Source organism: Sorex araneus, chromosome 2 (genome assembly GCF_027595985.1).
Source record: "Sorex araneus isolate mSorAra2 chromosome 2, mSorAra2.pri, whole genome shotgun sequence".
Taxonomy (NCBI): Eukaryota; Metazoa; Chordata; class Mammalia; order Eulipotyphla; family Soricidae; genus Sorex; species Sorex araneus.
In genome coordinates, this window is record NC_073303.1 from 277,284,903 (window position 1) to 277,312,584 (window position 27,682).

General features: G+C 56.1%; 1 protein-coding gene across 1 annotated transcript in view; it reads right to left on the reverse strand.

Moving 5' to 3' along the window:
- Nucleotides 1-23,249, reverse strand: part of ESYT3 (extended synaptotagmin 3) — a 35,742-nt gene extending 12,493 nt beyond the window's left edge. The window contains exons 1-8 of the mRNA XM_055128250.1: nt 22,932-23,249; nt 8,817-8,858; nt 6,816-6,950; nt 3,449-3,525; nt 2,642-2,708; nt 2,265-2,354; nt 1,906-1,961; nt 925-1,045 (exon numbers count right to left, since the gene is read on the reverse strand). Of these exons, the coding sequence (XP_054984225.1) occupies nt 925-1,045; nt 1,906-1,961; nt 2,265-2,354; nt 2,642-2,708; nt 3,449-3,525; nt 6,816-6,950; nt 8,817-8,858; nt 22,932-23,249 (906 nt within the window). The remainder of the gene's footprint in view (nt 1-924; nt 1,046-1,905; nt 1,962-2,264; nt 2,355-2,641; nt 2,709-3,448; nt 3,526-6,815; nt 6,951-8,816; nt 8,859-22,931) is intronic.
- Nucleotides 23,250-27,682: the final 4,433 nt, after the last annotated feature.

The following is a 27,682-nucleotide window of genomic DNA, read 5'->3' on the forward strand; positions in this document are numbered from 1 at the left end:
GCCAGCACGGGGCCTCCCCAGCCCCATCCTATGGGTTGTGCCTCAGGTAGAACAGGGTGCAAGATCAAGGACCCCAGCTCCCAGGGGGTGACTGGGTCTCCTGCCCCACCCGTAATCTCAGGTGCACCCCCCAACCCCTGCAAGCCTCCTCCTAGATGCTCCCCAAAAGTCGGTAGGGAGAGATGCTGCAGGCAGCTCCGGGCAGTGCTGTTCTGAGGGGGGCTCAGCATAGGAGGGCTGCCAGGGGCCCCAGCCACGACCACGCGAGGGTTCCATGCAACAGGGACAAGGCCAGAGGGAAGCTGCTGCCGCCAGCCCGGAGTGGGGGAGTCCTCTGGGGTCCCTGCCGTGTGCTGCTCTGAGACAGGAGGTGGGGAGTGGGGTGCCTAGACCACGGGGAGTCAGGGAAGAAGCCGGTTTCCTTAGAGGGAAGCTTGACAGGGGGGGGTGGAGGGCTTGAAAAGGGGAGCCGGGGAGAAACCCACCCTCCAGAGAACACAGGGAACAGTACCGGCTGCTGGGAGCCCCAGAGGGACTGCCCATGCGAGCCTACTGCTGGGATGGGAACCGCTCAGGGCACAGGTGCGGATGACCCACGCTGGAGGGAACAGCCTACAAGGGGGGGCAGGCAGCCCTCACCCGGAGGCCACCAGCCCTGAAGCCTGAAGCCAGAGCAGGACCGTGAGGCCATGCCTGGGGCCCCTGAGCAGAGGAGCCCCAGGGAAGCCGGCACCATGGGCTTGGGGACTGAGAAGGGGTCCGGAGTGAACACCCACAGCCCCCACCAGGCCTTGCTTGCCTCTCCCTAGGGGCGATCTGGGGGGCAAGTCACTCCACCGTGCCCAGACTCAGGCGCCGCCTTTGGCAGAACTCGGGCGCCCATGGGCGTCCCCCTCCCGGACACCGGCCCGGGCAGCAGCTCACGTGCGGCAGCGGGAAGCGCAGGCGCGTCACGTCCAGCCCCTTCTTCACGGGCACCGACACGCGGTTAGGCAGCACCAGGTGCGCGGCGATGAGGTCCTCCAGGAGGCTGTCGGACACCTCGCTGCGGGGGGAGAGGGATCGAGGCCGGCTACGGGGGCTGTGAGCCCAGGGGCCACGCGCCGCCCTGCCAGGCGGCGTCCAGAAGGGGCGGGGGCCGCGCGCTGTGTGCCAGGCAGTAGCACCTGCCCCAGGTGGGCAGTGGGGGACACTCCCCCGGAAGCCCGGGGCAGGCGTAGCCTCATTGTCCCCCCTGGAGCCCTACCCCACAGGCTCGTGTTAGGGCAGCCTTCCCAGCCTCGGGGCCTCCTGGCACCCCGAATCACAGTGGGGGTCTCCTGTGTGTCTCACTTCACTTCAGGTAAGGGAGGGGGTCATAGGGACACAAAGGAAAGGCCTGTGCCTGCTCCAACTGTGACACTACCCCACACCCCCACTGTTCTCCCAGGAACCTGAAGAAGCAGGCTCTGCTAATGCTGAAAAGAGGGTCGGTCACTTGTCCCAGGTGACACAGTCCTGAGGACCAGAGCCGCAAGCCTGGCTGGCCTGTCCATGTTCCTCAGGAGTGCGTGCATGTGTGTGTGTGTGTGTGTGTGTGTGTGTGTGTGTGTAAGGATTTGTGTGCACAGATATGCATGCATGTGTGTGCCTGTGTGAATGTGTAGGGGAATGTGCATGTGTGAAGGTGTATGCATGTATGTGCAAATGTACATATGTGGAGATGCGTATGGATGTATGTGTGTGGATGTGGGATGTACGTGTGTGCATGTGTGTGTGTGTGCGCGCGTGCGGGGATGTTCATGTGTGGATGCATGCGGATGCTTGTGCCATCCCAGGCTGTCCCTGCCCTGCAGGGCAGGGGGGGCAGGGTGGGCCTCCCCGTCCTCACTGTGGCACTGCCTGGCTGCTCTCCGGGACTCTTACTTGATTCCTGGTGCGTCCAGCAGGTTGGTCAGGCCCGTCCAGTTGATCTGCAAGTGCTGGGGGTGCGGGGCGGGGAGCGGTGAGGCTGGACGGAGGCAGCTCTGGCCTGAGAGCTGCATCCGCCCTCACTGGCATGGGGCCCAGCTGGGGGAGCAGGTGGCAGGGCTGGGCTCCTCTTTGTCCTGCTGAGGACAGGCCCTGTGGCCACAGGGGGCTCATACCCAGCCCAGACTGTGCCCCTGGGGCACTGCCCCGCCCGTCTGAGTTGGTTCTCAGTCCTGGGAAGGGGGGGGGGGGGCACCTCAAGGCCTTCTGGGATAAAGGGGCGGGGCTTCCGAGGGGCAGGGCCCGGGGCTCACCGGCTTCTGCAGGAAGAACACGGTCACGGCCCCCACGAAGGGCTTATCCACCAGGAGCGGCTCCAGGATGACGCGCAGTGTGCCCTGCAACTGGACACGCGGCGTGGGACATGCTCTGTACCCCGCATGCAGGGCCACTGTGTCTGAGCAGGGATCACGCCAGGACACCCCCACTTTGCTTGCTACCATGGGTACTGCCCCGCCCCCCCACGCTCAGCTGCCTACCAGATGCCCACCCTCCCCACAGCCAGAGCCCACCTGGGGGGTGTCTTTACAAACATGCAGGCTGGGCCCCACTGGCTTTCTGGACCCGTAGCCTTGTTCTGTCCCCACCCGCACCCCAGGCCAGAGAGGGAGGAGTGGAGGGGCACCCCCACCTGGATCCCATTCACACCAGCCTGGATTTTCTGCAGCTCCACGCTGATCTCACAGTCCCCGATGTAGCTGCAAAGGGTGGGGGGAGTGTCTTGAGGGGCTCGGTCAGAGCATCCCGTCCTGGCTCTCCAGCCTCAGCCTCAGAAGCTGACCCAGGCCCAGGAGGTATGCGCCTCTCCGCATCCCAGCTCTGACCTCAAGGGAGGTAACTCTGGGTACCACCTCACAGGCATGGGGAGGCTCCTGGTGTGTGCAGAGTCTGCCCCCCTTGGCGCCACCCCCCCAGGCCTCTTCCAGGCAAGTTTGGAATGGGGCGTTGGCACTGAGCAGATAAGGGGGCTCTGCTGCCAAGCACTGGGTCCAGGGAGCTCAGGACGCGGTCTCAGAAGATCAGACCGGAGGAAGCAGAGGTCAGCAGTGGCTGAGCATGGCGGGTACAGGCAGAGGCTAGGCCCCACCCACCAGCCCCAACCCTGAAACAGACCACGCCTCCATCTACAAACCACGCCTCACAGGCCACGCCTCCCTTGACCAAGCCACACCCCGGGACCCGCCCCCTGGGCCCTGACCTGAGCCTTCTGGTGTGGGGTCAGCGAGTGCGGCCATCCCGGCTTGACCACAGTGAGGCCCATTCATTCTGCCTACCCTCCTCTTCTCCCACGCAGGGGCTTGTGCTCACCCAGCCCCCATGAAGGGGGTTGCCCTGCGGGGGGGCTGCGTGGGGAGAGGCTTCCGCACCCCGAATCAGAGGGTACGCGGGCAGCCCCGTGCGGCGCATCCCTGCCCGTCCCGCCTCCGCGAGCGCTCACCAGATCTGCAGGTCCAGCACCACGCGCCTGCGGTTGCGCTGGTCCGTGTGGGCCTTGACTCCGTTCACGCGGGGGCACTGGTAGGGGGAGACACAGTCAGAGGGCTCTTCCCTCCTGCCACACCAGCGTCTTGTGTGTGCTTCTCCAGACGGGGACAGGAGAGAGCAGTGGCTCATGCCCCCTTTGTCCGCTGTGATTTCCTAGACAATCGTTTTGGTCCTAATTTCACATTTGCAGTGTTGTGTGCTTCAAGGGTGTCCCAACATGCTAAAGTCCCATGAGCAGCTTGTGTGCTGGCAGAACGTTGTAATCTGTTTGGCTTTTGCTCTTTTGGATTTGGGTTCTTACCCAGTGGTGCTCGGGGCTTACCCCTGGCTCTGCTCAGGAATCACTCCTGGTGGGGCTCAGGGACCTTATGGGGTGCTGGGGATCGAGCTCAGGTTGGCAAAAATCTGTTCAGGGAGAAGCTCCCGCTGTACTCTCACTCTGGCCCTATGGCCTATCCTAAAAATAAAAGTATCTTGGGGCTGGAGCGATAGCACAGCGGGTAGGGCGTTTGCCTTGCACACGGCCCACCCAGGTTCAATTCCCAGTATCCCATATGGTCCCCTGAGCACCACCAGGAGTAATTCCTGAGTACAGAGCTAGGAGAACCCCTGTGCATAGGCGGGTGTATCTTGGGGCTGGAATGACAGTACAAAGGGCAGGGTGTTTGCCTTGCACACGGCTGACCCAGGTTAGATCCCGGGCATCCGATATGGTCCCAAGTCTGCCAGGAGTAATTCCTGAGTGCAGAGCCAGGAGTAATCCCTGAGCATCGCCGGGGGTGACCATAAAAGCCAAAAAAATTAAAAAATAAGGTGTCTTGGGGAAAGTTTTTAAAGGGGCACCCCAGAATCACAGGGGTGTAGGCCACACATGCACTAGACCCTGCTGTGACCTCCAGGCTTGGGCCCAGAGAAGCCAGTGGGAGCCTGAGGTCAGGAGACCCTTCAGCAGCCCCTTACAGGCCATCTGGCGTGGGGGGCGGGCACTGTGAAAGCCACAGCCCCCATCTGCAGAGACTATAACGGGGCGGCTGCCACCTGGAAGCCTTCTCAAAGGAGAGACACCCACTAAGGGCCAGGCAGGGCAGCTGGCACAGGGTTCGCCAGGCTGGGTTTGGCCTCTGGGCCTCGGCCACACTCCTGCAGGGACTGTGACTCCAGCCACATGTGACATCAGGCCCTGTTCATGACACTGCGCCACCGTCCTTCCCTGGGTCTCCCCAGCAGGAGAAACGGGCTCAGAGAGGTTAAGTCACAGGCTCAAGAGCACCCCTTGGGGCTGGAGCGATAGCACAGCGGGTAGGGCGTTTGCCTTGCACGTGGCCGACCCAGGTTCGATTCCCAGCATCCCATATGGTCCCCTGAGCACCATCAGGAGTAATTCCTGAGTGCAGAGCCAGGAGTAACCCCTGAGTATCACTGGGTGTGACCCAAAAAGAAAAAAAAAAGAGCACCCATGTCCCGGCCTCTGCAGAGCCGAGGACCAGGAAGCGGGGCCATCAGGCATACACCTGTGCAGGAGCGGGGGTCCTGGCCAGGCCCGGGCGGGACCCTCAGCAGCTTCCACATGGAGACAAAGTGGAGGGGTTGGGGAACAGGTCGGGACATGAAGGCCACCTGGCCCGTCTGCAGGTCCAGAGCCGGGTCCTCCTGTGTGGTCCAGTCATCCCTCTGTCCCTGCCACCAGCAGGGGCTTCCTCTCCAGCAGATCAGCTACCTGACCGAGCAAGCTCCGCAAGCTCTCCTGAACTCTTCCGAAGCCACTTCTGACACCACCCCCTCCAGGAAGTCTTCCCTGACTGCTACAGCCCCCCACCCCTCCACTCCTGATCTCATGCATTCCTCCAACATCGGGCGTGCCTTGCCTGGGTGTCATCTGTCACTGACAGGACGGGAAGGTAGGGCCACACCCACCCATCTGCCCACAGTGCTTGCACTCAGCCGCACTCAGGCCCTGACTGAACAAAGCTAGAAATGAACAGACGGACCCACAGACAAGTGGAACTAGTGGAGTCGGAAGGCAGGCACCAGAGTGGCTGCGGCTCAGGCCTGCCTCTCCAACTCGACTCCGGGGACACACACTGAACCCCCACACCTGCTTGCCCCCGGGCAGACCAGACGCCAAGGCCTCTACTGGGCGGGTGACGATTGTCACGGGGCTCCGGCCCGGGGACAAGGCTCCAAGGCTCATAGTAAGAGTCACAAGAGGAGGGATGGTGCCAGGGGACAGAAGCCCAGCCTGGAACACAGGACAGATGTCCCCAAACAGGACTTGCCACATGGCTTGTAGGTCATTGGTGATTAGAAAATGAGACCCTTCCAGTCTCCTCTCTGCTCCCTAAAGAGTGCTCCCTGGCCGCAGGGACCGGCACACACCTTGGTCCCCGACACCTTCTCCCCCTCGGCACATTTCAAAGTCTTCTTAACAGTGCAATGAGCGTAAGGGCCAAGAGCACACCTTATTTTCTGGACCCCTGGGACCACGAGGTTCCCTAAGCACTGTCAGGCATAAGCCCTGAGTACTGAGCTGGGAGTAGCCCCTGAGCACCATGGGGTGTGCTCCCCAAACCGGAAAGACATGTGTGGATCGAGCGGTAGTCACAAGTGCCTTGCAGGGCTAAGGCCCTGGTTTGATCCCCGGCACCACATGGCCCCTCAGAAGTAGGGCGTGTAGCTCCCACAAGAGATTTCTAAAGTGTGGGGGTCAGAAGATCACACAGTGGATAGCGTGCTTGCTTTGGCATAGCCAGCCCGGATTGATTCCCGGAAATACGTATGATTGTCCTGAGTCCCACCATGAGTTACCCCTGAGCACAGAGCCAGGAGTCAGCCCTGAACACAGATCCAGGAGTGATTCCTGAGCACAGAGCCAGGAGTGATCCCTGAGAGCAGAGCCAGGAGTGGTCTCTGAGTACAGAGCCAGGAGTGATCTCTGAGCACAGAGCCAGGAGTGATTCCTGAGCACAGAGCCAGGAGTCAGCCCTGAGCACAGAAGTCAGCCCTGAGCACAGAGCCAGGAGTCAGCCCTCAGCACAGCTGGGTGTTTCCAAAATAAAACAAACAAGAAAAGTCCTGTCAACCAATACAGTTTTCAAACAAACGACCTAAGCTAAGTGGAGCCCGCCCCTGCTTCGCCCCTGAAGGCCTGGGGTGGGGGCTGATGGTGGAACTGAGTCCTGAGTCCTGATTCCTCCCCTCCCATGACCGCTTTCCTTCTTCTCTCCCAGCTGGTGCCCTAGAACCTGAGAGCCCATCGAGCCGGGCTGGGGGACGGGCCCGCGCCCAGAGGCTGGAGAGCGAGGGGGCTCCGGGGTACCCACCTTCTGTCCGAAGTTGAGCTTGGTGAAGGCGAAGGACCTCAGGTGGGTGCTCTTCTCCCGGATCTTGGGCTCGAGCTTCTCCCGGAACTTGCTCTCTATGATCATGCTGAAGTAGGGCCAGGTCTGCGAGATGATCTACAGGAAGGACAGAGGCGGGGGGGGCAGGCCCGGGCCCCGCCCCAAGGTGAGGAGTGCCCCCCTCATCTCCTGTCTGCCCGTCTGTCTCACGGACATCCCCGCAGCAGCTGCCCCCGCTCCCTCACGGGCTGTGGGACCCCCGGATTTGGTGTGGTTCTGCGGAGCACCAGGAAACAGTGACCGAGTGAGGTTGATGCTGTGATGGGCTCATCTGTGCAACCAGCCCCTCTGAGCCCACACAGTGAACTGGAGACCCCAGGGAGGCTTCCCGGGGTGGGGGGCAGTCACAGAGAGAAACCTGGGTTTCCTGTGGGTTAGACTGTTATGTCTTGGGGCCAGACCTGGCTGTGCTCAGGGTTACTCCTGGCTCTCTGTTCCAGGATCAGCCCTGGCAGTGCTCTGGAGCCCTTATACGGTGCCAGGGATTGAACCGGGTTGGCCACGAGAGGCCAGTGCCCTGCCTTGCCGCGCTATGGCTCGGGACCCAGTGGAGGTGAGCCTGACCCGGAACAGAGCAAAGGCTGTTGTTGGCTGCGTGCTGGGCCTGGCTCACGGTGCCGCTCAGGGAACTGAGCTCAGCACCCGGGGGCCAGGCCAAGGGGACGGCAAAAAAAGCACTGGAGGCTGTTTGAGGGAGAAGGCCCCGTCTCTCTGGGGCCTGAGTCTTCTATTAGAGAGGCAACTCTCCCCTTCTGAGCCCTCCAGGGAGGTGTAGTGTGGGGGCTTTATTGCCCCCGTCTCCCTGAGGGGCTCCCTGGGAAGCTGTTCCCTTGGTCCCGTCATCTGCCACGAGCACAGGCTCCGGGCCATCGTGTCCGAGTGGGCTGGGTCTAGAGCAGTGGGGCACCAAGATGATCCAAGGGCAGTAGCTGCCTTGGAGTGGGGACTCCTGGGGAGCACTTTCGGTGCTGGTTACCTGGGCACGTACCGAGTGATTTTTAGTCTGTGGCCTAGAGTGTGTGCTCCTGGGGCCCAGTGCTCACTCAAGAAGCGCATCTCACAGGTGACTGAGGGACCGTGTGATGCAGACAGGGATCAGGGCACACACTCAGAAGGGGCTCAGTGCTGGGTCCCACACCAACCCACAGCCGCGCCCACAGCCTGGGCACATGCTCTATGCACTTGGCAACGACGTTTTGGAAATGGAGGAAACCAAGTCTCTGTCCGAGCAACGGGGCTTGGCACAGAGGGCTCTGCGCCGACCCTTCACCCTTGGGGACAGCTAAGCATATCCGGTGGGGGAGACTGTTTCACAGGGCTGGGGCCAGCCAGGGTCTGCTGGCACGCACCCCGATAATGACTAGTCTGCTCACGGGGTGCGGGCAGTGGTCCAAAAATCTGCTTGCGGGGCTGGAACAATAGCACAGTGGGTAGGGTGTTTGCCTTGCACGCGGCTGACCAGGGTTCGATATCCAGCATCCCTTATGGTCCACCAAGCACCGCCAGGAGTAATTCCTGAGTGCAGAACCAGGAGTAACCCCTGTGCATCACCGGGTGTGACCCCCCAATCAAACAAGCACTTGCTTCCCACCTTCCCCAGGAGTCAGGGATTGTCAAGGTTTTTCCTCAGAAAAGAGGCACAGCTGGGGTCGGGCTGGGGGTGGAGGTGCTGCATTTTTCTCTCTCTGCTTCTGTGTTTTCTGCCTTTCGGAACAGCACTGTACAACAACTCCACACCGGACAACGCTTTCAGGAATGAAGTCAAGGGAGACGGACAGGCAGAGGGGCCCTCAGCCCCGCAGGACAGGGGACCCAGGGGCTTTGCCCTTGCTCCTCTGGTCACCTGGAGGCTGGGGAGAGGTGGTAGGGATGGAGAGTGGAGAGGACCCTCGTGGGGGGGGTGGGCAGCCCACCTGGCCTTACCTTGTTAGCCCACTCCACTCGCTCCACGTCAGGAAAGTGAATCTACAAGAGAAGCCCGAGGGCAGTTAGACTCAGAACCCACCAGAGGGTCAGGGAGCACCTGTACCCTCCCCGTTCTGAGCACCTACAGAGCAGGTTTGCTCATGGGCAGGACCCGTAGGCACTGCCTTTGCATATGCTAATAAACCAGGGTCCTTCTTTGCATATGCTAATAAACCAGGGTCCTTCTTTGCATATGCTAATAAACCAGGATCCTCCTTTGAGTATGCTAATCAGTCAGGGTCCCTTTCCCTGAAGAAGCCCAGAACCTCCCAGACGGGGGCTCCCTCTGGGTGACACCCAAGTTTCCTCCTTGCAAATTCCAGTTCCCTTATTCCTCATAGTGACACAAATGAGACGAGGCAGCTAAGCCAAAGGAACGTTCTTACCTGGTCCCAGAGTGCACCCAGCCACGGGGCGACGGGGCCCAGCCTTCCCCCCACTTCCCCTCAGAGGGGCCTGTGTTCTCTCCCGAGGTCACACACCCATCCCGTGCTGCTGCTGTCACTGGCCCATGCCCAGTGGGGTTGCTGTGGGTGACCCTGTCAGCTCCCAGGCACCCCACACAAGCCCCACTCACCCCTTCCCCAGGTCCCAGAGCTCAGGCAGACTTTCCTTCAGCCCCCAGGACCCTCCCCCACACCACACACAGCCTCTACTGTGTGAATCCCACCACTCACCACCCCGAGAGGGGTCCCTGAGCAGCTGGGGCAGACCCAATGGCAGGCCCAGTGACAGGGACAAAGACAGGCCCAGTGACCGATGCAATGGCAGAACTAATGACAGAACCAATGGCAGAACCAATGACAGGGTTGGGGTCAGGAGCTGGGGCCGGTGGAGACCTTTTCACTGTTCCCTAGGACTGTCCATCACCCAAGCAAAAATGACCATGGGCCCTGAGAGGGGTTCGGCCACACGGCTGCCCCCCACAGCCCGATGGCCTCTTCAGGCTTGTGCCCCTTCCTGGGGGCTGAGCAGACCTCCCCGTGGCAGCCCCGTGACCCCGAGCCCTGTTCTCCCAGGAGACCCACAGACGTGCTCCCTCTTCTAGGCTCGAGTGTCCTGATAAGCGTTTGTAGAATGAAGGAATGAATGTATGAATGAACAAATGAATGAATGAATGAATGCAAGGCTCTTGCCCTCAGAAGCTGCCAGGCTGGTATGGGAGGCAGCGCGGAGGAGCACCCTGTGCTAGCCACACGCAGAGAGGAGGGGTGCTCCCAGCTGGCACCCCGTGCCTCTGCCCCTAGCCTGGCCCCCGCCCTCCTCCTCCCGCCTTGAACTTCCCATCCCAGCCCGCCACGCCTCTGCACTCCCCTCCCCACCTCCCTGGGATCCTGAGGCTGGGTCCAGGGAGGATCTGGGCAGAGCCTGTTGGACCGGGATTCCCGAGCCCGGCTCACACCTCTGGAATTAGTGTCGGGCGGGGCCGCTAATTGGTTCCTAACAAGCTCCTGGCATGATTCTGGAGCTCCTGGCATGATGCTGGGGAGGAATCAGTGCCCAGCCCGCCCCATCTATCGCGGTGACCCTCACATTCACTCCCTCAGTGGGGACAGTGGGCACCCGGCCACCTGGCAGCTTCACTGGTCTCTGAGGCTGTCAGAGGTACCGGAAGGCTCTGCAGAGAGCAGCCATTCAGAGCCAGAAAATAAGGCGCATCGGTCACCCGCCCTGCTGAGGCCCGGGGCCTCCCCTCTGAGGTCCTCTTCTGTCTCCCTGACCAGGAGAGTCTGCAGTGGGCCTTTCCGCACCAGTGTCCACTCCATGGTTCCTCAGACGTGTCCGTTCTTCTGTTCTAAAGCACCTTCTGAAATCTTTCCCCAGACCAACTCAGCATCATTCTACTATTTCTTTTTTAAATTCTTTGTTCTTATCTACTGACTTTATATTTCAGCCTCCACATGTTGCCCCTCGGTTGCTGTAATTTGGAGCGGGGGTGGGTGGGTGGGTGTGGGCCACACCGGGTGGGTCTCAGGCCTCGCTCCTGGCTCTGTGCTCAGGGTTACTCTTGGCGGTGCTGGGATGGAATCCAGATTGGCTGCTTGTCAGGCAAGCTCCTCCATCCCCATACTGTCTGTCCAGTCCGCCCTGGGAGTTGGACTGGTATGTTTCTGAAAGCACAGATCAACTTGTAGGAGAACTGACATCTTTATAATAGTAAGTTTTCTGTGGGGAATGTGCACTGGTAGAGGGATGGGTCTTTGATCATTGTGAGATTGTAACCCAAACATGAAAGCTTGTAACTATCTCACGGTGATTCAATAAAATTTAAAATTTTTTTAAAAAAATAGTAAGTTTTCTATCTATAGAGTATTTCCTTTTTTTTTTCTTTTTGGGTCACACCCAGCAATGCTCAGGGGTTACTCCTGGCTCATGCACTCAGGAACTACTCCTGGCGGTGCTTGGGAGACCATGTGGGATGCTGGGAATCGAACCCGGGTCAGCCGCATGCAAGGCAAACGCCCTACCTGCTGTGTTATCACTCCAGCCCCCTGGAGTGTTTCCTTTTATTCACATCTTACTCTGTTCACGTTCAGAATCAGAAACTTGATACATTCTTGGACAGTTTTTTAAAAACTTTATGGGACTGCTGATGATTTTTTGGGAGACCCACACCCAGTGGTGCTGGGGGATACTCCGGGGTCAGTGCTCAGGGGTCCTTCCCAGCATTACTCCAGGAACCATGCAGTGCGGGGGACAGACCTTGGGAATCCTACACAAAAGCATGTGTTCAGCCCCTGAAGCTACCCTCCCCCAACCCCAACTCTGCCTTTTTTTTTTTTCTATCAAAAATGGTATCCCATTTTCCAGGAAATACTGTTGAAACTGTTACTAGTCCTAATTCTTTTTTTCCATATATTTAATTTTTGGGACTTTTTTTGAGGGGGGGGTCACACCTGGCGATGAGTAGGTGTTACTCCTGGCTTTGCACTCAAGAATTATTCCTGGCAGTACTCAGGGGACCATATGGGATGCTGGGAATCGAACCCGGGTCGGCTGTGTGCAAGGCAAACGCCCTACCCACTGTGCTATCGATCCAGCCCCTAATTTTTATTGAATTTGTTAATATTAGAGTTCTTGCACTGCCAAACCATGCCCGAGAATTCAAAGAAAGAAATGGTACAATGGACAGTCTCCTCCACCCATCACATGGCATATTAAAACTTGATTCATGTGCATTTTGATCATTTCACAATCTAGTCTAGTCCTAATTCTCTATTAACTTTGGGATGTTATTGGTATACATTTCTAATCGCAAGCCACAATAGGCCTTTCAGCTCCTCACCCACAAGCCTCTTTGTTTCTTGTTTGAGTCCCCCTCTCTGGATTTGAGCACACATGGGCCAGGCAGGAGAGGGCCGAGTCAGCATCTGCCCTGGTCCTGAGTGAAAAGGGAAATATTCATGGTTCTTGCCATCAGTTCCTGGAGGACAACCTCTATCCGACTGAAGTTCTTTTCAATTGCTGTTTCCAACCATTTTCATGATCAGTGTGTACTCAGCACTTTCACAAATCTATGGAGATGTTATTTTTTCTCTCCCTTTGTCTGGCTAAACTGAAGATTCTTTTTGTGCTTGTTTGTTTTGCAGTGGAGGGGATTAAACCCAGGTAGAGCATATACTCTACCACTGAGTCACATCCGGGGCCCTGAAGATGCTTTCGAAAGCAAAACCACCTCAAGTTCCTGAAATGTCTTTAGTCCCATATTTCCTTGAGTTTTTATAGTCGGGGCTCAAAGTGATACCTACAATTTTGTTCTCATACTGTCTATATTTGATTAGGTGCAAAGATTTTATTCGGTTGTAAAATGAGTATGAATGAGTGGGGATGAGTTTCCTTATTGTGTTTTTGGAATAACTTGTAAATATTGGAATTATTTATCCATCACACACACACACACACACACACTCCCACACACACATATACAAACATCTTATTTTTAAGCTTTTGAGGGCAAAATACCCTTTCTGGATTTAGTGACAAATGCTATATTCAAGATATACTTTTTTTTATCGTGGTAAAGCTACTACTTGTCTTTGTCCAGCAACATAACTGTGTAATTTATTCATCAAATACATTGATGAATACTATATCAATATATAGTTGTTTATCATCTGTCCATATGTTACATCTATAGTTATTTGTTCCTTTTACATTCCATGCTTTTATCTCTCTACTCCTTTCATGATGAAGCTTGACAGTGATTTTGCCTGTTTCACTAGTCTTTTCAGAGAACTAGCTTTTGTTGTTAATAATTTTCTTTCTCCCTTTAAAATTTCTATTCACTTTTTTCCGTATAGTTATTACTTCCTGCCTTATTTCTTTGATCTAAATCTGTGGCTCTTTTATGTTCTTAGTGTTGAACTCTGAGCCTGAGTTGAATCATTTTCAATTTTTGTTTTATGACAAATTCAAAGTCATAAATTCCCCTCCAACTTTTGGCTATGTTTTCATAGTTATTCCACTGTTTTTAAAATAAGTTCCAGTATGACTTCCTCTTTGTTTTCCACTTCTTAGACAATAGTGTTCTAAATATATTTTTAAAAAATATCTAGACAAGCAAGATTTTATAACCATCTATGACTATTTTCTAATTTATTTGTGGTCTGACCATATGTAGACTAGTTATTCACTGGGCTATATTGATCATTTCTTTGTGGCTTATTTCATGATTTCTATAACTGTTTCATGGATGATTAAGCTATTAATCATGTACTTCTGTATTCTTTATCCTTGCTTACTCTTTTGTTTATAGGATTTGTCATTTTTAGAGATGAATGTACTAAAATTTCCAAGACCAATTGCTGATTTATTTACTTCTCTATTAGCTGTCATAAAGATTTATATTTCAAGCTTACATTATGTGTTACATGGATTTCATGATTAACAGATCTTAGTTGTTTCTCTTTTCTGAATACATAACCTTCATTGTCTTTGCATGAGTTTTACTCTATTGCATCTAACCTGAGAATGGAAGCTTGACTTTTGTTTGTTTCACGTTTTGTTTCACCTTGTATCTGTTTCACATTCTAGTTTCATTTTTTTGAATTTGTGTCACCTCATGTCATTGAATGTTCACCTTAACCCCTCATTTATGCCATTGTACTGATGAGAAAACTAAGACTCACAGAACTGACTTACAAACACCAGCTATGAGGTTCTGAAACTGATCCACATCTGACCTCAAATCCATGCTTTTCCATCCACACCATCACCCACCATTTGTGGAGGTAGGTGGGGGTTGGAGCCATACCCAGTCAATGCTCAGAGGCCCTTCCTGGCTCTGTGCTCAGAAGTGACTCCCTAGTGGTGCTCAGGGGACTTTATGCAGTGACAGTGACCCAACTGGGGCCAGCTGCATGCCAGGAAAGTGCCTGAGACCCTGTACTACCTCTCCTGCCCCGCACCCCATCCAGACCTCTTACGAAAACTTTCCTTGCTCCTCGCGTCCGCTCTTACAGAAAGTCCAAGTTCGCAGAAGCCCGCTCTCATGGGACCTGAGTCTCCACCACCAGGCCAGGCTTACAGAGGACATTCCAGAGACACTTTCATCTGATTCTCACACTCGGAGCAGGTGGACAGCAAGGTGTAATTACTTTCCTTTTTACAGATGGGAAGAAGCTCGGAGGCCAGTTGGTACTTGCCAAAATCACCCAAGGGACCAGATCTCAGATTTTCTCACCTGATCCCACCCAGCCTTCAGATCTTTTTCTCTTCCATCCTCCACCACAACCATTCCACTGGGAGCACCCCCAGTTGAAGAACACCTGCTTGTGTTTTTCTAACCTAGTACCGAACATTTAAAATTTTATCAGCCTCAGTGTTCGCATCCACAGCATTGGTACAAAATCTCCCATTTTAACTGAGTTCCCGAGAACTGAGACCATGGGTGTGCCTGGTTCTCAGAACTCTCCCAAGTAAACGTTCCCGAAGTGGGAGCCATGTCATAAAACCACTCACATCTTGGACCTCAGGTCCAGGTTAAGAACTTAGGTTCTCTGTCCAGTTCTGTCAGCCGCGAAGCCTGGTAAATTCTCTGCTGGATGTCTGAGCGCGGGTGGCTCTGCCGTTTGGGAACCCAGTGAGATGGGAGAACAGAAAATGAAGATAAGGCACCAGAACGGATTAAAGGGAAGAGGAAAGATGCTGAGGGCTGTTTCCTGGACCTCTGCTCATTGGCTGGAGGAATCGTGTCCGAAGATAGACAGTCACTGATAGGCTGGGCCCAATACCTGGGCGGGGCTTCTGTGAAACTATCCAATGGGGGTACGCATAAGGATGTGGCAGGAGTCTGTCTCAGCCTCTATCTTAGGGTTCTGATCATCCGGCAAACCAAGGGAAGGCAGAGAAAGAAGGTGGGCTCAGCTCTCAGACTGTCCTCAAGGTCCCACGAGGCTGGACTCTGTAGGATCTGCTGCCCAGAGCACCTGGAAACGCCAGGACCTGGCCTCAGTGCTCTGCAAACTTCTTCAGCCCAAGCAGCACCTGGACAGCTGCATCCGTAGCAAGCTCCCAGGTAGTTTCCAGGCAGAAGGGCAGGGCTGGAGGACCTGGGAGAAACGGGTTCCTCTGCCTATTGGGGTTCCTGATCGGGTAGGGGGGACTTTGCTGTCCCTCAAGCCTTGGCAGCCACCTGCAGGCCTCGACTCTGAGAAACAGGGGTCACAAAGATGCAAGGGGAGGCTGACACTGGGGACAGCCTGGGCTGGCTCGGGACTGCCCTTCCCTAGAGGGGACCCCCTCGGCCCCACAGCTGCCTCTGAGCCAGGCAGCAGGAGTAGCCCTCCATTCCCTCAGAGCCCCATCCTGATGCACTTCCTGCTCATTCCCCCATCGTCAGGAGCAATCACAGACACGAATCTGCCTCTGCACGGTGAGGTATGTCCCTGGGCAAACACCCACTTGCTCCTGACTGTTGCACGACAACGTGGAAGCTTCCAACGCTGCCCCAGCCCACGGGCAGCTCAGGGTGGAGCCTGCCCCTGCCCCTGCAGAGCCTCGAGGAACTTCCCGAGGGGTCCCAGCACCCCACTCGCATGCACACACCTCACTGTGGCGGGTGTGCTGGAACCAGCCTGCCAGCAAGGTGGGCTGACATTTCCTGTTAGGCCTCGGGGGCCGCACCCCGAGATGTTCAGGGACTATTACTGGCTCTGTGCATGGCTGCGGTGCCGGGGATCAAACCGGGGTTAGCAGCATGCATGGTGGGCGGATGTTCTAACGGTGGCACTGCAGACCCTGTCTCAGGAGAGGCAGAGGCCAGAGAGCAGTGACCGGCCCTAAGCTTAAGGCTGAGGGTGACGCCCAGAGGCCAAGGCCACTGCCTTCTCCTGGAGCACACTCGACTTCCAGAGCCTTCGGAAAGCCAAAGTCTCCACAGCAGAAGGGAGAGGGAGCCAGGGGAAGGCAGGAGACTGTTGGGGGTCCTGCCAGCCCCGCTGGGAGCCTGCGGGCTGTCTCCCCACCAGGAAGCCAGGTTGGGGGTGAGGGTGTTTGCGGGGCTTCACTCATAGGGCGGCTCTTCACTGTCTGGGGGATCCTGCTCAGTCCCTCTCACAGGGGCGCCCCTTCCTGAGAGCCATGCGGACACACAGGCCTTCAGAGACAAGGGGCATGCAGAGACAGACACAGGCACAGACAGACACACCCCCTCTGGATGAGGAATACTAAGCCTCAAGCATGTCACACACATGCACACACACACACACACACACACACACACACACACACTCCCCTGCTGACTCAGTCCATGTGCCCATTCCAGCCTCCAAGAAAAGGGGCCCCAGCTCATTCCTGGGGTGCCAAGTCATGGTGGGGTGGTGACAGTGGGGTGCCTGCTGGCTCTGTTCTGCCCCGTCATCCTGAGGCAGACCTCACTGCCCTGTGGGGGACCCACCAGGGGGCCCTCTTTCCACCCACGTTCCTACTGAGAAAGCCCAAACTTTGGACCATGCCCCTTACTCCTGCCAGGCCATGTTTTATCATAAAAGCCATTTTTCAACCCGCCTCCTTATCTCTTTCAGACGACCTGCTCCAGGGTTTCTGGGAGAATCAGTGCTGTATCAACAGGAAATGCTGTTCTCGGATCTCAGGGGCCCTAGCCAGCAAATTAAGTCAGCGGGACCCTGCGGCGGGCAGCCAAGCAGATAAAACCCCAAAGGCAGCCTCCCTAGTGGCCAGGATGTGGGGGCCCCGGAGACCTCTGTGGGGTTCATGAGCTAGAGCGGAGCCGTCAGCCTCCCAGAAGGCCCGAGTAAAGGTAAGCCGCGACCTTAAGAACCTTCTCTTGCTTCTCAGACCAGTGAGAGGCCAAGCAAAACACGAATCCAGGCCGATGCTGCTGGAATCTTCAGAATGTTCCCAAACTCTGACCCCCCTCAGCAACTGAGGGAGTCTGGGGGGACAAGCTGGGGAGGACGGCGACCTGCCCAGAGCAGACGCCAGGTGCAGAGACAGGGCTGAGGGCACCCAGAGGCGCAGAGGGCGTGCCTGGCCACTCACGGGGAGGAAAATCAGCCCACCAGGAGGAGCCGGTTGGAACAGGAAGAAGAGAGGCAGTTGGGGGGCTGTGGGCCTGAGGAGGGTCCAAGGAGGTGCCTGAGGGAGGCTTGGAAGGATGGAGCAAAGTAGCCAGACTGGCAGGGCAGGGGAGAAACCCCACACAGGAAGCATGCCAGCCAGCCACGTGAATAGGGCAAGCATGGAAAAGTCTGGAATAATTTTGCTATGGAGATGGCAAAACAGCCTCAGGCATGCTCATTAGGAATCCTTAACGATCCCCTAACACATGTCTGGGAGATGTTAGCAAGATAATGTTAAGAACATAAGATGGAAGAAGAAACGTCAAAGAAGGAAAAGAACAAAAGTGTACAAGTTATGTAAAAGTCACTTCATACAGCGGGTAGGGCACTCGTCTTGCACACAGCTGACCCGGGTTTGATCCCTGGCATCCCATGTGGTTCCCTGAGCATGACCAAGAGCAATTCCTGAGCACAGAGCCAGGAGTAAGTCCTCAGCATCATTGGGTGTAATCCAACCCCCCCCCCCGCCAAAACCAACCAACCAAATATATATATATATATATATATATATATATATATATATATATATATATATATAAAGTCACTTCATTTACTAGCTTGACCAAGGGGGTGTTCTCACTCTAGCACCGTCTCTGCATGGAGGGATTGGAAATATCTGATTTGACTTTGACTTCTAGGCCATTTCAAATTAGTCTACAGCGCGACCATCTTCACCGTTAGATGCAGAGAAACGGGGCTTTAACATGGCATGGAAACAGCCTGGGCCCTGGAGAGGTTCCTTGACTTTCATTCCAAGTGTTACTGGGATGGAAGGGTCACCCCGACTGGTGGGAGCTTGGGGGCTGGGCGCTGACTCCCCGCCTCCTGGCCTGAGGGCCGCAGAAGTGCAGGCATGGGGCAGAACGTGGCTTTGTCTCACTCCTCACCCCACTGGACCGTCTCCGCTCTCCACCGTGGCGCTAGAGGAAGGGGGAAAGGAGAAGCCCTTAGCGCCGGCACATGGGAACCCTTTGGGTGATAAGTGCTACGTTTTGGGGTGAAAACTCACAGGAGGGGCCGGAGCGATAGTACAGTGAGTAAGGCGTTTGCCTTGCGGGCGGCCGACCTGGGTTTGATCCCCGGCACTCACTGCCTCCCCTGAGCACCGCCAGGAGCAATTCCTGAGTGCAGAGCCAGGAGTAACCCCTGAGCATCACTGGGTATGACCCCCCCCAAAAAAAACAACTTCACAGGAACTTTGTCAGAAGAAGCTGTAGGGGGGACAGAGGCAGCCGTGGCCCAGCTCCTGGCTCTGCCGCGTGGCTGTGCTATGGACATTGGGGCTGTTCAAGATCCCAGCAGCACCCAAAGCACAATCTCCGCCATTAAGGGTCTCAGCCAGGAGGTCACAGGAATCTGGGGTCCATGCACCAGTGCCCGAGCCCCAGAAGGAGGGAGGCCATAGCCCTCCCTGCCCCAAGCCCTGACCCTCTCCCCTCTCTGTGACTCTCCCTGACTCAGGCCCTCGTGCCCTTGACTTGGGGCAGAGGCGGCTGTGCATGATTATCTGGGCCCGGTGCTCCAGCCCCCTGTGAAGGAGGCACCGGGCAGTCTCAGGTGAGCTGGAACACCAGAGTCTCCCACCAACCGCTCAGCCTAGGCAGGTGATCTTCGGATGACCAAACCTTTAGTCAACGTGGAAAACTAGGCCTGGCGCCTCCCACTCACTTCCACAGCCAGCATCACCGTAGTGCCACCTCCTCTAGGAAGACTTCCTGGGTCACTTCCCGGGGTCACTTCCCTCCTGCCCTCGCGCTGCCATCCTGCTGGATTAGAAAAGACTCTTCCCTGGGGTCTGAATTTCCTGTTAGTCCTTGGGCTCCTGGGAGGCTGCATCGCTCACATTGTGGGTGTCACCTGCAGTACTGGGCCTGGCCTGTTGCAAGCCCGAGACAGATGTTTGGCCCCTGAGTAAAGGCACACACACACCAGGGTGCTTGAGATCCCCGTGCCAGGCCTGCAGGGAGGGAGTCCCCGCGTTCTGGGCCTCCTGTTGCCCAACCCTGACCCAGGATCTGACGAGTTGATGAGGCATCGCCACAATGTGGGCTCCGTGACTGCTGGACTCTTCCTTCCTGGGGACCGGCCGCCTCCACGCCACACGGGCAGTTGCCGGGCACTCGGAGCAAGGAAGTCGCTGGGTCCCTGAACCCAGAAAGCCGGTTCAAGCACGAAGCTTCCATCGCCGGAGCACTCACTGCCTCTGAGTCCTTAGCCGGAGCACTCACTGCCTCTGCGTCCTTAGCCGGAGCACTCACTGCCTCTGAGTCCCTAGCCGGAGCACTCACTGCCTCTGAGTCCCTAGCCGGAGCACTCACTGCCTCTGCGTCCCTAGCCGGAGCACTCACTGCCTCTGCGTCCCTAGCCGGAGCACTCACTGCCTCTGAGTCCTTAGACAGAGCACTCACTGCCTCTGAGTCCCTAGCCGGAGCACTCACTGCCTCTGAGTCCCTAGCCGGAGCACTCACTGCCTCTGCATCCTTAGCTGGAGCACTCACTGCCTCGTGACTCGGGCATGAGAGGGCCCTTCCCAGAGGAGGCCTGGCCTGCTCCTGGCGCTGCCAGCTGGCTAGTTTGGGAGGCTCGGGGGACGCACAGGGGAGCAGCACCAGGGGCGGGTATTGGGTCCTGGCATGCTCCCTGCTTTGGGGAGGGTTCACCGTTCCCTGTTCGCCAACCTCAGTTGCCATCACCAGGCTCACCCGGTTAGGTGGTGAGTTGACCCGGAAAGTTGGGGAGTGGGGTTCTGTGGGTGTGTGGCTCCAGAGAACAGCCAGCTCAGAGCCGGTTCACGCTGGCAGAGCTACAACTGAAGGGCTCCGGAGATGCTCTCTCCACCCACCAGGACCCTGAGCAGACACTGGGGTCCCCCAGGGAATCCAACCAAGTCCGCCCTGCTGCCCATGGTGTCAGCGCCCCCGTGGCCCGTGGTCACCGCATGCATGGGGTTGATGGCTCCTGTTCAAGCTGCCAAGTGGTCACTATGATTGATTGCCAGGAGAGCAGCCCCTCACCCAGCACCAAGATCAGAGACGACAAAGGGCCACGTTTCCCATTTCTCTGGGTCCCCAAGGCAGAGGAACCCCCCACTTACACCCCCACCCCCACTGCACACACAACTCCCTCCTCACGCAGTCCTCCTGGGCACAGCAAACCTACATCAACATACCAGCCCCCCGCCCCGGGCTCTGGTCTGAGCAGGAATTGGGGTCCACCTGACCATCCCCAGGGCTAGGAGGGGCATGGGGCGCAGTGAAGGCCCCGAGGGACTTCCCGCAGGAGGGGGCAGCTCTGTACGTCAGGAGTGCAGATCTCAGCCCCTGCAGAAGGCCCCTGCAGCAGGGGTCCCGGGGACACAGGGACAGGATCCAGGATGGGGGCCCTGTGCCCCCACACCCTCACTGCTGTCCCTCATCTGAGGGAAGGGGAGCCAGGGGCCCCCTGGGAGTCTGTTGTACCCCCACCCCACCCAGCAGCTCTGCTGACCCTCAGCACCCCACCATGCCTAGGGTTTACCCGAGCTACAGGAGTTGGGGCATCCCTCTTGTCACTGTGTTGTCCACTGTCCCCGGCTTTTCATTCCTTAAAAAAAAAACTCTCTAAAAGCTGTTCTAGAATATTCTGCTGGCAGCCACTCCCCTGGGAGTACCCTGCTGTCCTAGACAAGCGGAGCCAGGAGGCCCAGGCTGGGCGAGAAGCAGCCTGGGGGTGGGAGAGAGCTGAGAGGGCCACGCGGCGGGTCAGCTAGAGAACAACCGGATGACGAGGCCGCCACCCTGCACGGGTCCGAGTGAACAGGGCCGCAGGCGCACGCAGGGAACCACGTGACCGGGAGGCGGGTCTGACTGCCACAGCCCCAGTGTGAAGTTCAAGACCCCCCCCCCCCCCGCCCCTACTTTCCCTTAATCCCCCAACTAGGGACGTGCCAACAGTCCATTTGTAAAAGTATCTGATCCCAAGGGAGGGGCGTGGCCGTCAGCTCTGGGCACTCGTGCTCGCACTACATGGGGATGGACAGACGGGCGTGCGCCGGGTCAGGGCCAGCCAGAGGCTGCCGGCGCCTGCCCAGGGCCTCATGGCCTGCAGAATCAGGGCAGGAAGAGCAAAATTCAGCGGGTAGTTCCAGGTTTCCCAGAGCCCGGCAGCCATCGCGTGCCACGGCCTGAGCACTCTCGTTCACAGGGTCACCAGTGGCCAGACACCCTCCCCAGACCCGAGTCTCCTTCCCGATCCCCAGGCCCGGTTACAGGTGCGAAGCTACCCAAAGAGAAGCCGCTGAGATCTCTCCCCCAGCCAACAGCGCGGAGCCACTCTGCACAGTTCTGTCCCTTCCTCCTGCTCCCCACCTCAACCATCCTGGCTCAGACTGCTGCTGCCCAGCCCAGCTCTCCTCCAGTGCCGCTCCTTCCTCCATGCTGCTTTCCCCACGCTGGCCCAGAACCTTCCATGGACTCCTGCAGCCTTCCAAGTGGTGCCCAGTTGCACTGAGGCTGCAAACTTCCTCCGGGTCCAAACACATGGATTTCACTCCCTCCCTGGCCCCTGCTGTGCTCCTTCCTCTTGCAAGGGCCCTAGGAGCATCCCAGCCTCCTCCCAGTGGTGACCCCGTTTAGCCACAAACCCTGACCTTCAGACAGGCCTAGGTCAGAGAAAGGAGTGGTCGGGAGACTTGGGGGTCTCTGGCAGGTCCGCCAGGGTGGGAGAAGCCTAAAAGCACCAGAGGGGCAGGCTACAGACCAAGCCCTGCACCGACAGAGCTCCTAGTCGGCCAGTTTCCAAACCCACCTAATCCTAAGAATCAGCCGGGGGCCTCTCCCCACTTGCTGACTGTGCGGTGGGGCGCAGGGCTCGTGTGTGGTGGGTGCAGCAGGAAGTCCCCAGGGCCAGAGGCTGAGTCCAGGGGCTCCCGCTGGTTTACCGCTGCGGTGGGAGTGGTGCGCGCGCCTTGTTTGGGCTGTATCTGGGCATCCCTCGCCGGGAGAGACGGGTAGGAAAGCCCAGTAGCCGCGCTGTCCCCTGACCCTCACGGCACCACCCCGCACACCCCCTTCCCTTCCCCAGCGCCCCTGCGCTGTCCTGGCCTCTGCGAGGCACCGAGCCTGCAGTGTGCCAGTGTCGCGCCCCGCGTTCCTTCTTTGAATCAACAGGTGGATGGGTGGACGAGCTGCCCTCCGCCTCTCCGCGAGTCCCTGACGCCCTTGTTTTCCTCCTGGGTGTGGTCCGCCCGTGACTTTTCTCCCAGCTCTGCGCTCTTAGGTGGAACCAGGTTCCCAGCTCCCAGCGAGCGCGGATCCGGCGCTGGGACCAGGGTGCCCGGGCGCTCCAGAGCGCGGTCCCAGGCTGTATGCGCGCCCTTGACGGTGCGCACCGCGGACTCCCGCCCTGCCTGGGGTCTGCGCGCCAGCCGATTGCACGTTTGGGCCGAGCCTCACGAACTTTCCGGGGCACCTGCCCCACCCCCGGCCGCCGCGCGCGGCTGGGCCCGGCTCACCCAGGCTGGTAGGTGCTGGCCCCGCAGCTCGCGGCTGATGAACTGACGTTCGTTGTCGAGGAACTCGAAGGCGGCCGCCAGACGCCCGAGCTTCCCGCGGCGGTTCCTGCGCCACCACATCCAGAGCGCGGCGCCCAGCAGCAGCCAGATGATGCTGAGTCCCAGGTAGCCGGCGAGGTAGACGGGAGCCAAGTAGAAGAGCACGCGCGCGACGAAGGTGTAGAACTCGGGCAGCAGCTGGCTGGACAGGCGCGGTCGGGGCACCCGTGCGCCCTGGGCACCCGGGGCGCCGGGGTCGCAGGGCTCCTCCCCGTGCATCCCGTCCAGTGCCCTTCAAGAGCTTCAACAGGGCTCAGGTCTGCGCGCCCCGACGCCAGGGCACATAAGTCCCAGCCGCCGCGCCGTGCCCGCCTGCTCTGCGCCGAGTCTCAGCGCCCGGGAACGCGGAGCTCGGGAACGCGGCGCTTCTCACCGCCCGGTGCTGCCCCCAGTGACTCCGCCCCGGGGCGGGGCAAGGAGGGGCGTGGTCTCCGTGGGCGTGACAGAGAGGCGGGGTTACGGGGAGATAGGGTTTTGGGGCGGAGCCACGAGGGGGCGGGGCCAGGTGTAACTGGCGGCCTAGCCAGCGCAGCCGGACGTTGCGCGCAGGCGTCAGCAGAGGTCGCTGTTACCACACGCCCGTAGAAACCCGGGTGTAATGGGTGCTGGCCCGGGAGGTTTATGACTCAGGGAGGCATGTGCTCCAGTCATGAATAAACGTCACCGAGAACTATTTCCTATACCCACACTGCTTGCAACCCAGCGTAGGCTCCTAGCTGGGCATTCGAAGCCGCACGGACCGGCGTGGCAGTCCTGTGTCCTTCCCACCCCCCTCACTGGTCCCCACTAGAGAGCCTTGCATCGCTGTCCCCACCTGGGGGGCACCTGGAAAGCTTAGATCCAGCCTCCAGGCCCCCTGGTAAAGCTCAGGGCCCTGAGACTCAAACACTTACCGACCCTGGGAAAGGTCCTTAACTTTTAGCTGCTAGGTAGGTAACTTGGGGTTCATAGGTCAATCGTGGGGGGATTATGAGAGACAAGGCCTGTTGCAAACAACAGCCATAACAACAACAAAAGCAATAAAGATGTTACAGTAGGTAAGGCACTTGCCCTTATCCAGCGCGATCCCTGAGCACAGAGCCAGGAGTAAGCCCTGAGCACCACAAGATGTGGCCCCTGCCACCCACCCCGCTCTCCCCCCAAAAAAGACAAGGATGGGAAAGGTATGGCTCAATGAATGGGCTGAGCATTGCACAGAGGAGATCATGTTCTGACCTGGGACTCCCTGGTTCCCCAAGCAGGGAGGTGCACCCCCAAGGAGGTGTGGCCCCCAAACAAATCCCTAAAGGGCCAGAGAACGAAGTAAGGCAATTTCCTTGCATGCGGTGGCTCTGGTTTACTCCTTCCTACAGTCTATGGTGCCCACACCACACTCAGAGGCAGTCACGTTAAGAGGGAAGGACAGTGGCCAGGGGACAGCCTGCACTTCTCAAGGGAGAAGTGTCTGAGCGCAGTGATGAGCTCATAGGCTGTCCCAGGGCACAGACCCCTGAAGCCACAGTGAGACTCATCTCATGGCCCAGGGAATGGTGTAAAGGCTTGTCTGACACAAGAGCAAGCAAGTGCTAGGTGAGGATGTGGAGAAGAAACTTGGCACGCTATTGGTTGGTTGAAATTCCTTAAAAAAGTTTTTTTTTAAGATTTTTTTTTTTTTTTAGTGGGAGCAGAGAGCGTTGGGGGTTAAGAGGCTTGCCATGCACAATCGATCCTAGTTCCATCCCTACATCACCTGATCTCCTCAGCACTGACAGAAGTGGCCCCTGAGCACAGAATCAAGAATAGCCCCTGAGCACCGCCAGGTATACCTCCTAAACAAAAAATAAATAACTTGATGAGTAAAGAAAACTGGAATTATTCCGTGTAATCCAGCAACACTGCTGGATTTTATTTCATTTATCTGAAGGCTCTGGAAACATTCATCTGGAAGAGTATTCACCCTGTGACAACACGGCGTCTTTCTTCAGTTCCCGGATGGCTCCTGGCCCATCGCCAGGTGAGCGAATAGAGGGGCCATGGTCCATGAGGCCAGTGCTACTCTGCCGCTCAGAAAGATGACTGTGGGGATGCAGGGACCGCACGGGGACTCAGGCTCGAGGCTGCCTTCCAGCCGATCCTAGTCAGATCCCCAGAACCCACACAGTCTGCACACGGAGCCAGGAGTGACTCCTGAGCACTGTTGGGTGTAGCCCCCAAACAAACAAAAAGGTGAAGTTGTGCCTTTGGGGAAAAAATGGATGGAACTTGAGGTGACTACACGGAGTGAATAAGTGAGGATAGGAAAGGCAGTTCCTGGGAGATTTCATTCACATGTGGACAATGAAAGCAAGCAGAGAGCAAAACCAGCTCACTCCTGGCCTTGGGGGAAGCTTTGGTGGGTCTCCGAGGAGGAATGAGTGGATGGGTCTGGAGACGGATGTGTCGACTCCTGATATATAGGATGAGATAGTAAGCTCCTCCTGAAATTCTAAACTACTGATAAATTAATAAAAGGGAAAACACAAAAATAATTAACATTTTATATTTGTCTAAGTCCTCCTCCACTTCCTCCTCCTCTTTCTTCTTCCTTCTACCTTCTTCCAAGCTACAGCCTCTTTCAAAACTGGTTATGAAGTGATCTTCACTTAAAATTTCAATTTAATCTACATTTTTTTTTTTGCTTTTTGGGTCACACCCAGCGATGCACAGGGGTTCCTCCTGGCTCTGCACTCAGGAAATACTCCTGGCGATGCTCAGGGGACCATATGGGATGCTGGGAATCGAACCCTGGTCGGATGTGTGCAAGGCAAATACCCTACCCGCTGTGCTATCGTTTCAGCCCTTTAATCTACATTTTTAAATGAATTGGCACAGAGGTGTCCATAACACTCTTTTCTGAATGCCTATAGGATGCGCAGTTACTCTTCTTTTAAAGTCTTGTCATGGATCTTTGTGTTTTCTAAAATTTTTTAAATTTAAAAACTTTTCCCCTCAATGTTATTAAATTTTATTTCTCTTTTCAAATAACCAATTTCTTTGGACTTATTTATTCTATTCAGTATATGTCTGCTTCTTAGTCCTGTGATTCTACTTCTGTCTTATTTCCTTTCTTCCTCTGCTTTCGGGGGTTTACTTTGCTGGATTTTTTTCTTTGAGATAGAAATGAAGATAATTTCAACTTCTCTTCTCCTATCTCATATAGATTTAGAACAGCTTTAACCATAACCCAAAAGATTATAAGTAACAAATAGCTAACATTTCTTCAGATCATACTTTTTCAAAGCATTGCATTAGAAAAAAAGCATTTTCTAGTTCAGAAAGCACCATTTGCATAGAATAAAAGACTCAAGTCTGAAAGGTGTGATTGACAACTTTTTACCAAGCATACATCCCCGTGACCACATTTTTCAGATATGGGCCATCTTTATCACTGCAGGAAGCTCTCTTGCACTTCTTAGTTAATACCCATGTCCACATATACATGCTTGTTTATATCACCATTGATGAGATGTGCCTATTCTCTCCCTGTCTCTGTATCTGTCTCTCTCTCTCTCTGTTTTGGGGCCACAGCTGATGTTCAGAGGCTACTCCTAACTTGGGGGGGATTCTCTGGCCATTCTGGATAGATTCTGGGCCTCCTTCAGGCAGTCAGTGCCCAGTCTGTTGATCTGTTTCCAATTCCAAATATGTGTTCTTTTTTTCTTTCTCTCTCTTCCTTCCTTCCTTCCTTCCTTCCTTCCTTCCTTCCTTCCTTCCTTCCTTCCTTCCTTCCTTCCTTCCTTCCTTCCTTCCTTCCTTCCTTCCTTCCTCCCTCCCTCTTTCTTTCTCTCTTTCTCTCTTTCTTTCTTTCTCTCTTTCTTTCTTTCTTTCTTTCTTTCTTTCTTTCTTTCTTTCTTTCTTTCTTTCTTTCTTTCTTTCTTTCTTTCTTTCTTTCTTTCTTTCTTTCTTTCTTTCTTTCTTTCTTTCTCTCTCTCTCTTTCTTTCTTTCTTTCTTTCCTTTCTTCCTTCCTTTCTCCCTCCCTCCCTCCCTCCCTTCTTTCCTTCCTTCTTTCCTTCCTTCTTTCCTTCCTTCCTTCCTTCCTTCCTTCCTTCCTTCCTTCCTTCCTTCCTTCCTTCCTTCCTTCCTTCCTTCCTTCCTTCCTTTCTTTCTTCCTTTCTTTCTTTCTTTCTTTCTTTCTTTCTTTTTCTGTCACACCTAGCAATGCTTAGAGGTTATTCCTGACCCTGCACTCAGGAATTAGTCCTTGCAGTGCTTGGGGGACCACATGGGATGCCGGAAATCTAACCTGGGTCGGTCGCGTGCAAGGAAAACGCAGTACTATTTCTCCAGCTCCAGGATGTGCCTGTGTCTGTCTGGCTATTGTGTCAGCTGTATGTTCCTGATATTTCTCTGGATAGCTGCAGATTTTTTTCATGCTACATAGCAATCCATTACACATTCTACACATGCAAACTCTATAACTGATTGATCTAGTCTCATGAAGATAAAAACTTGAATTTCCCCCGCTAGTCCGTGCAATGGCAAGCTACCTGTGGCGTATTCGATATGCCAAAAACAGTAACAAGTCTCACAACGGAGATGTTACTGGTGCTCGCTCGAGCAAATCGATAAACAACAGGACGATAGTTCGACAGTGCTACAGCGCTGCAGTCTGGGGCTATTAGGGGGAAAAAGA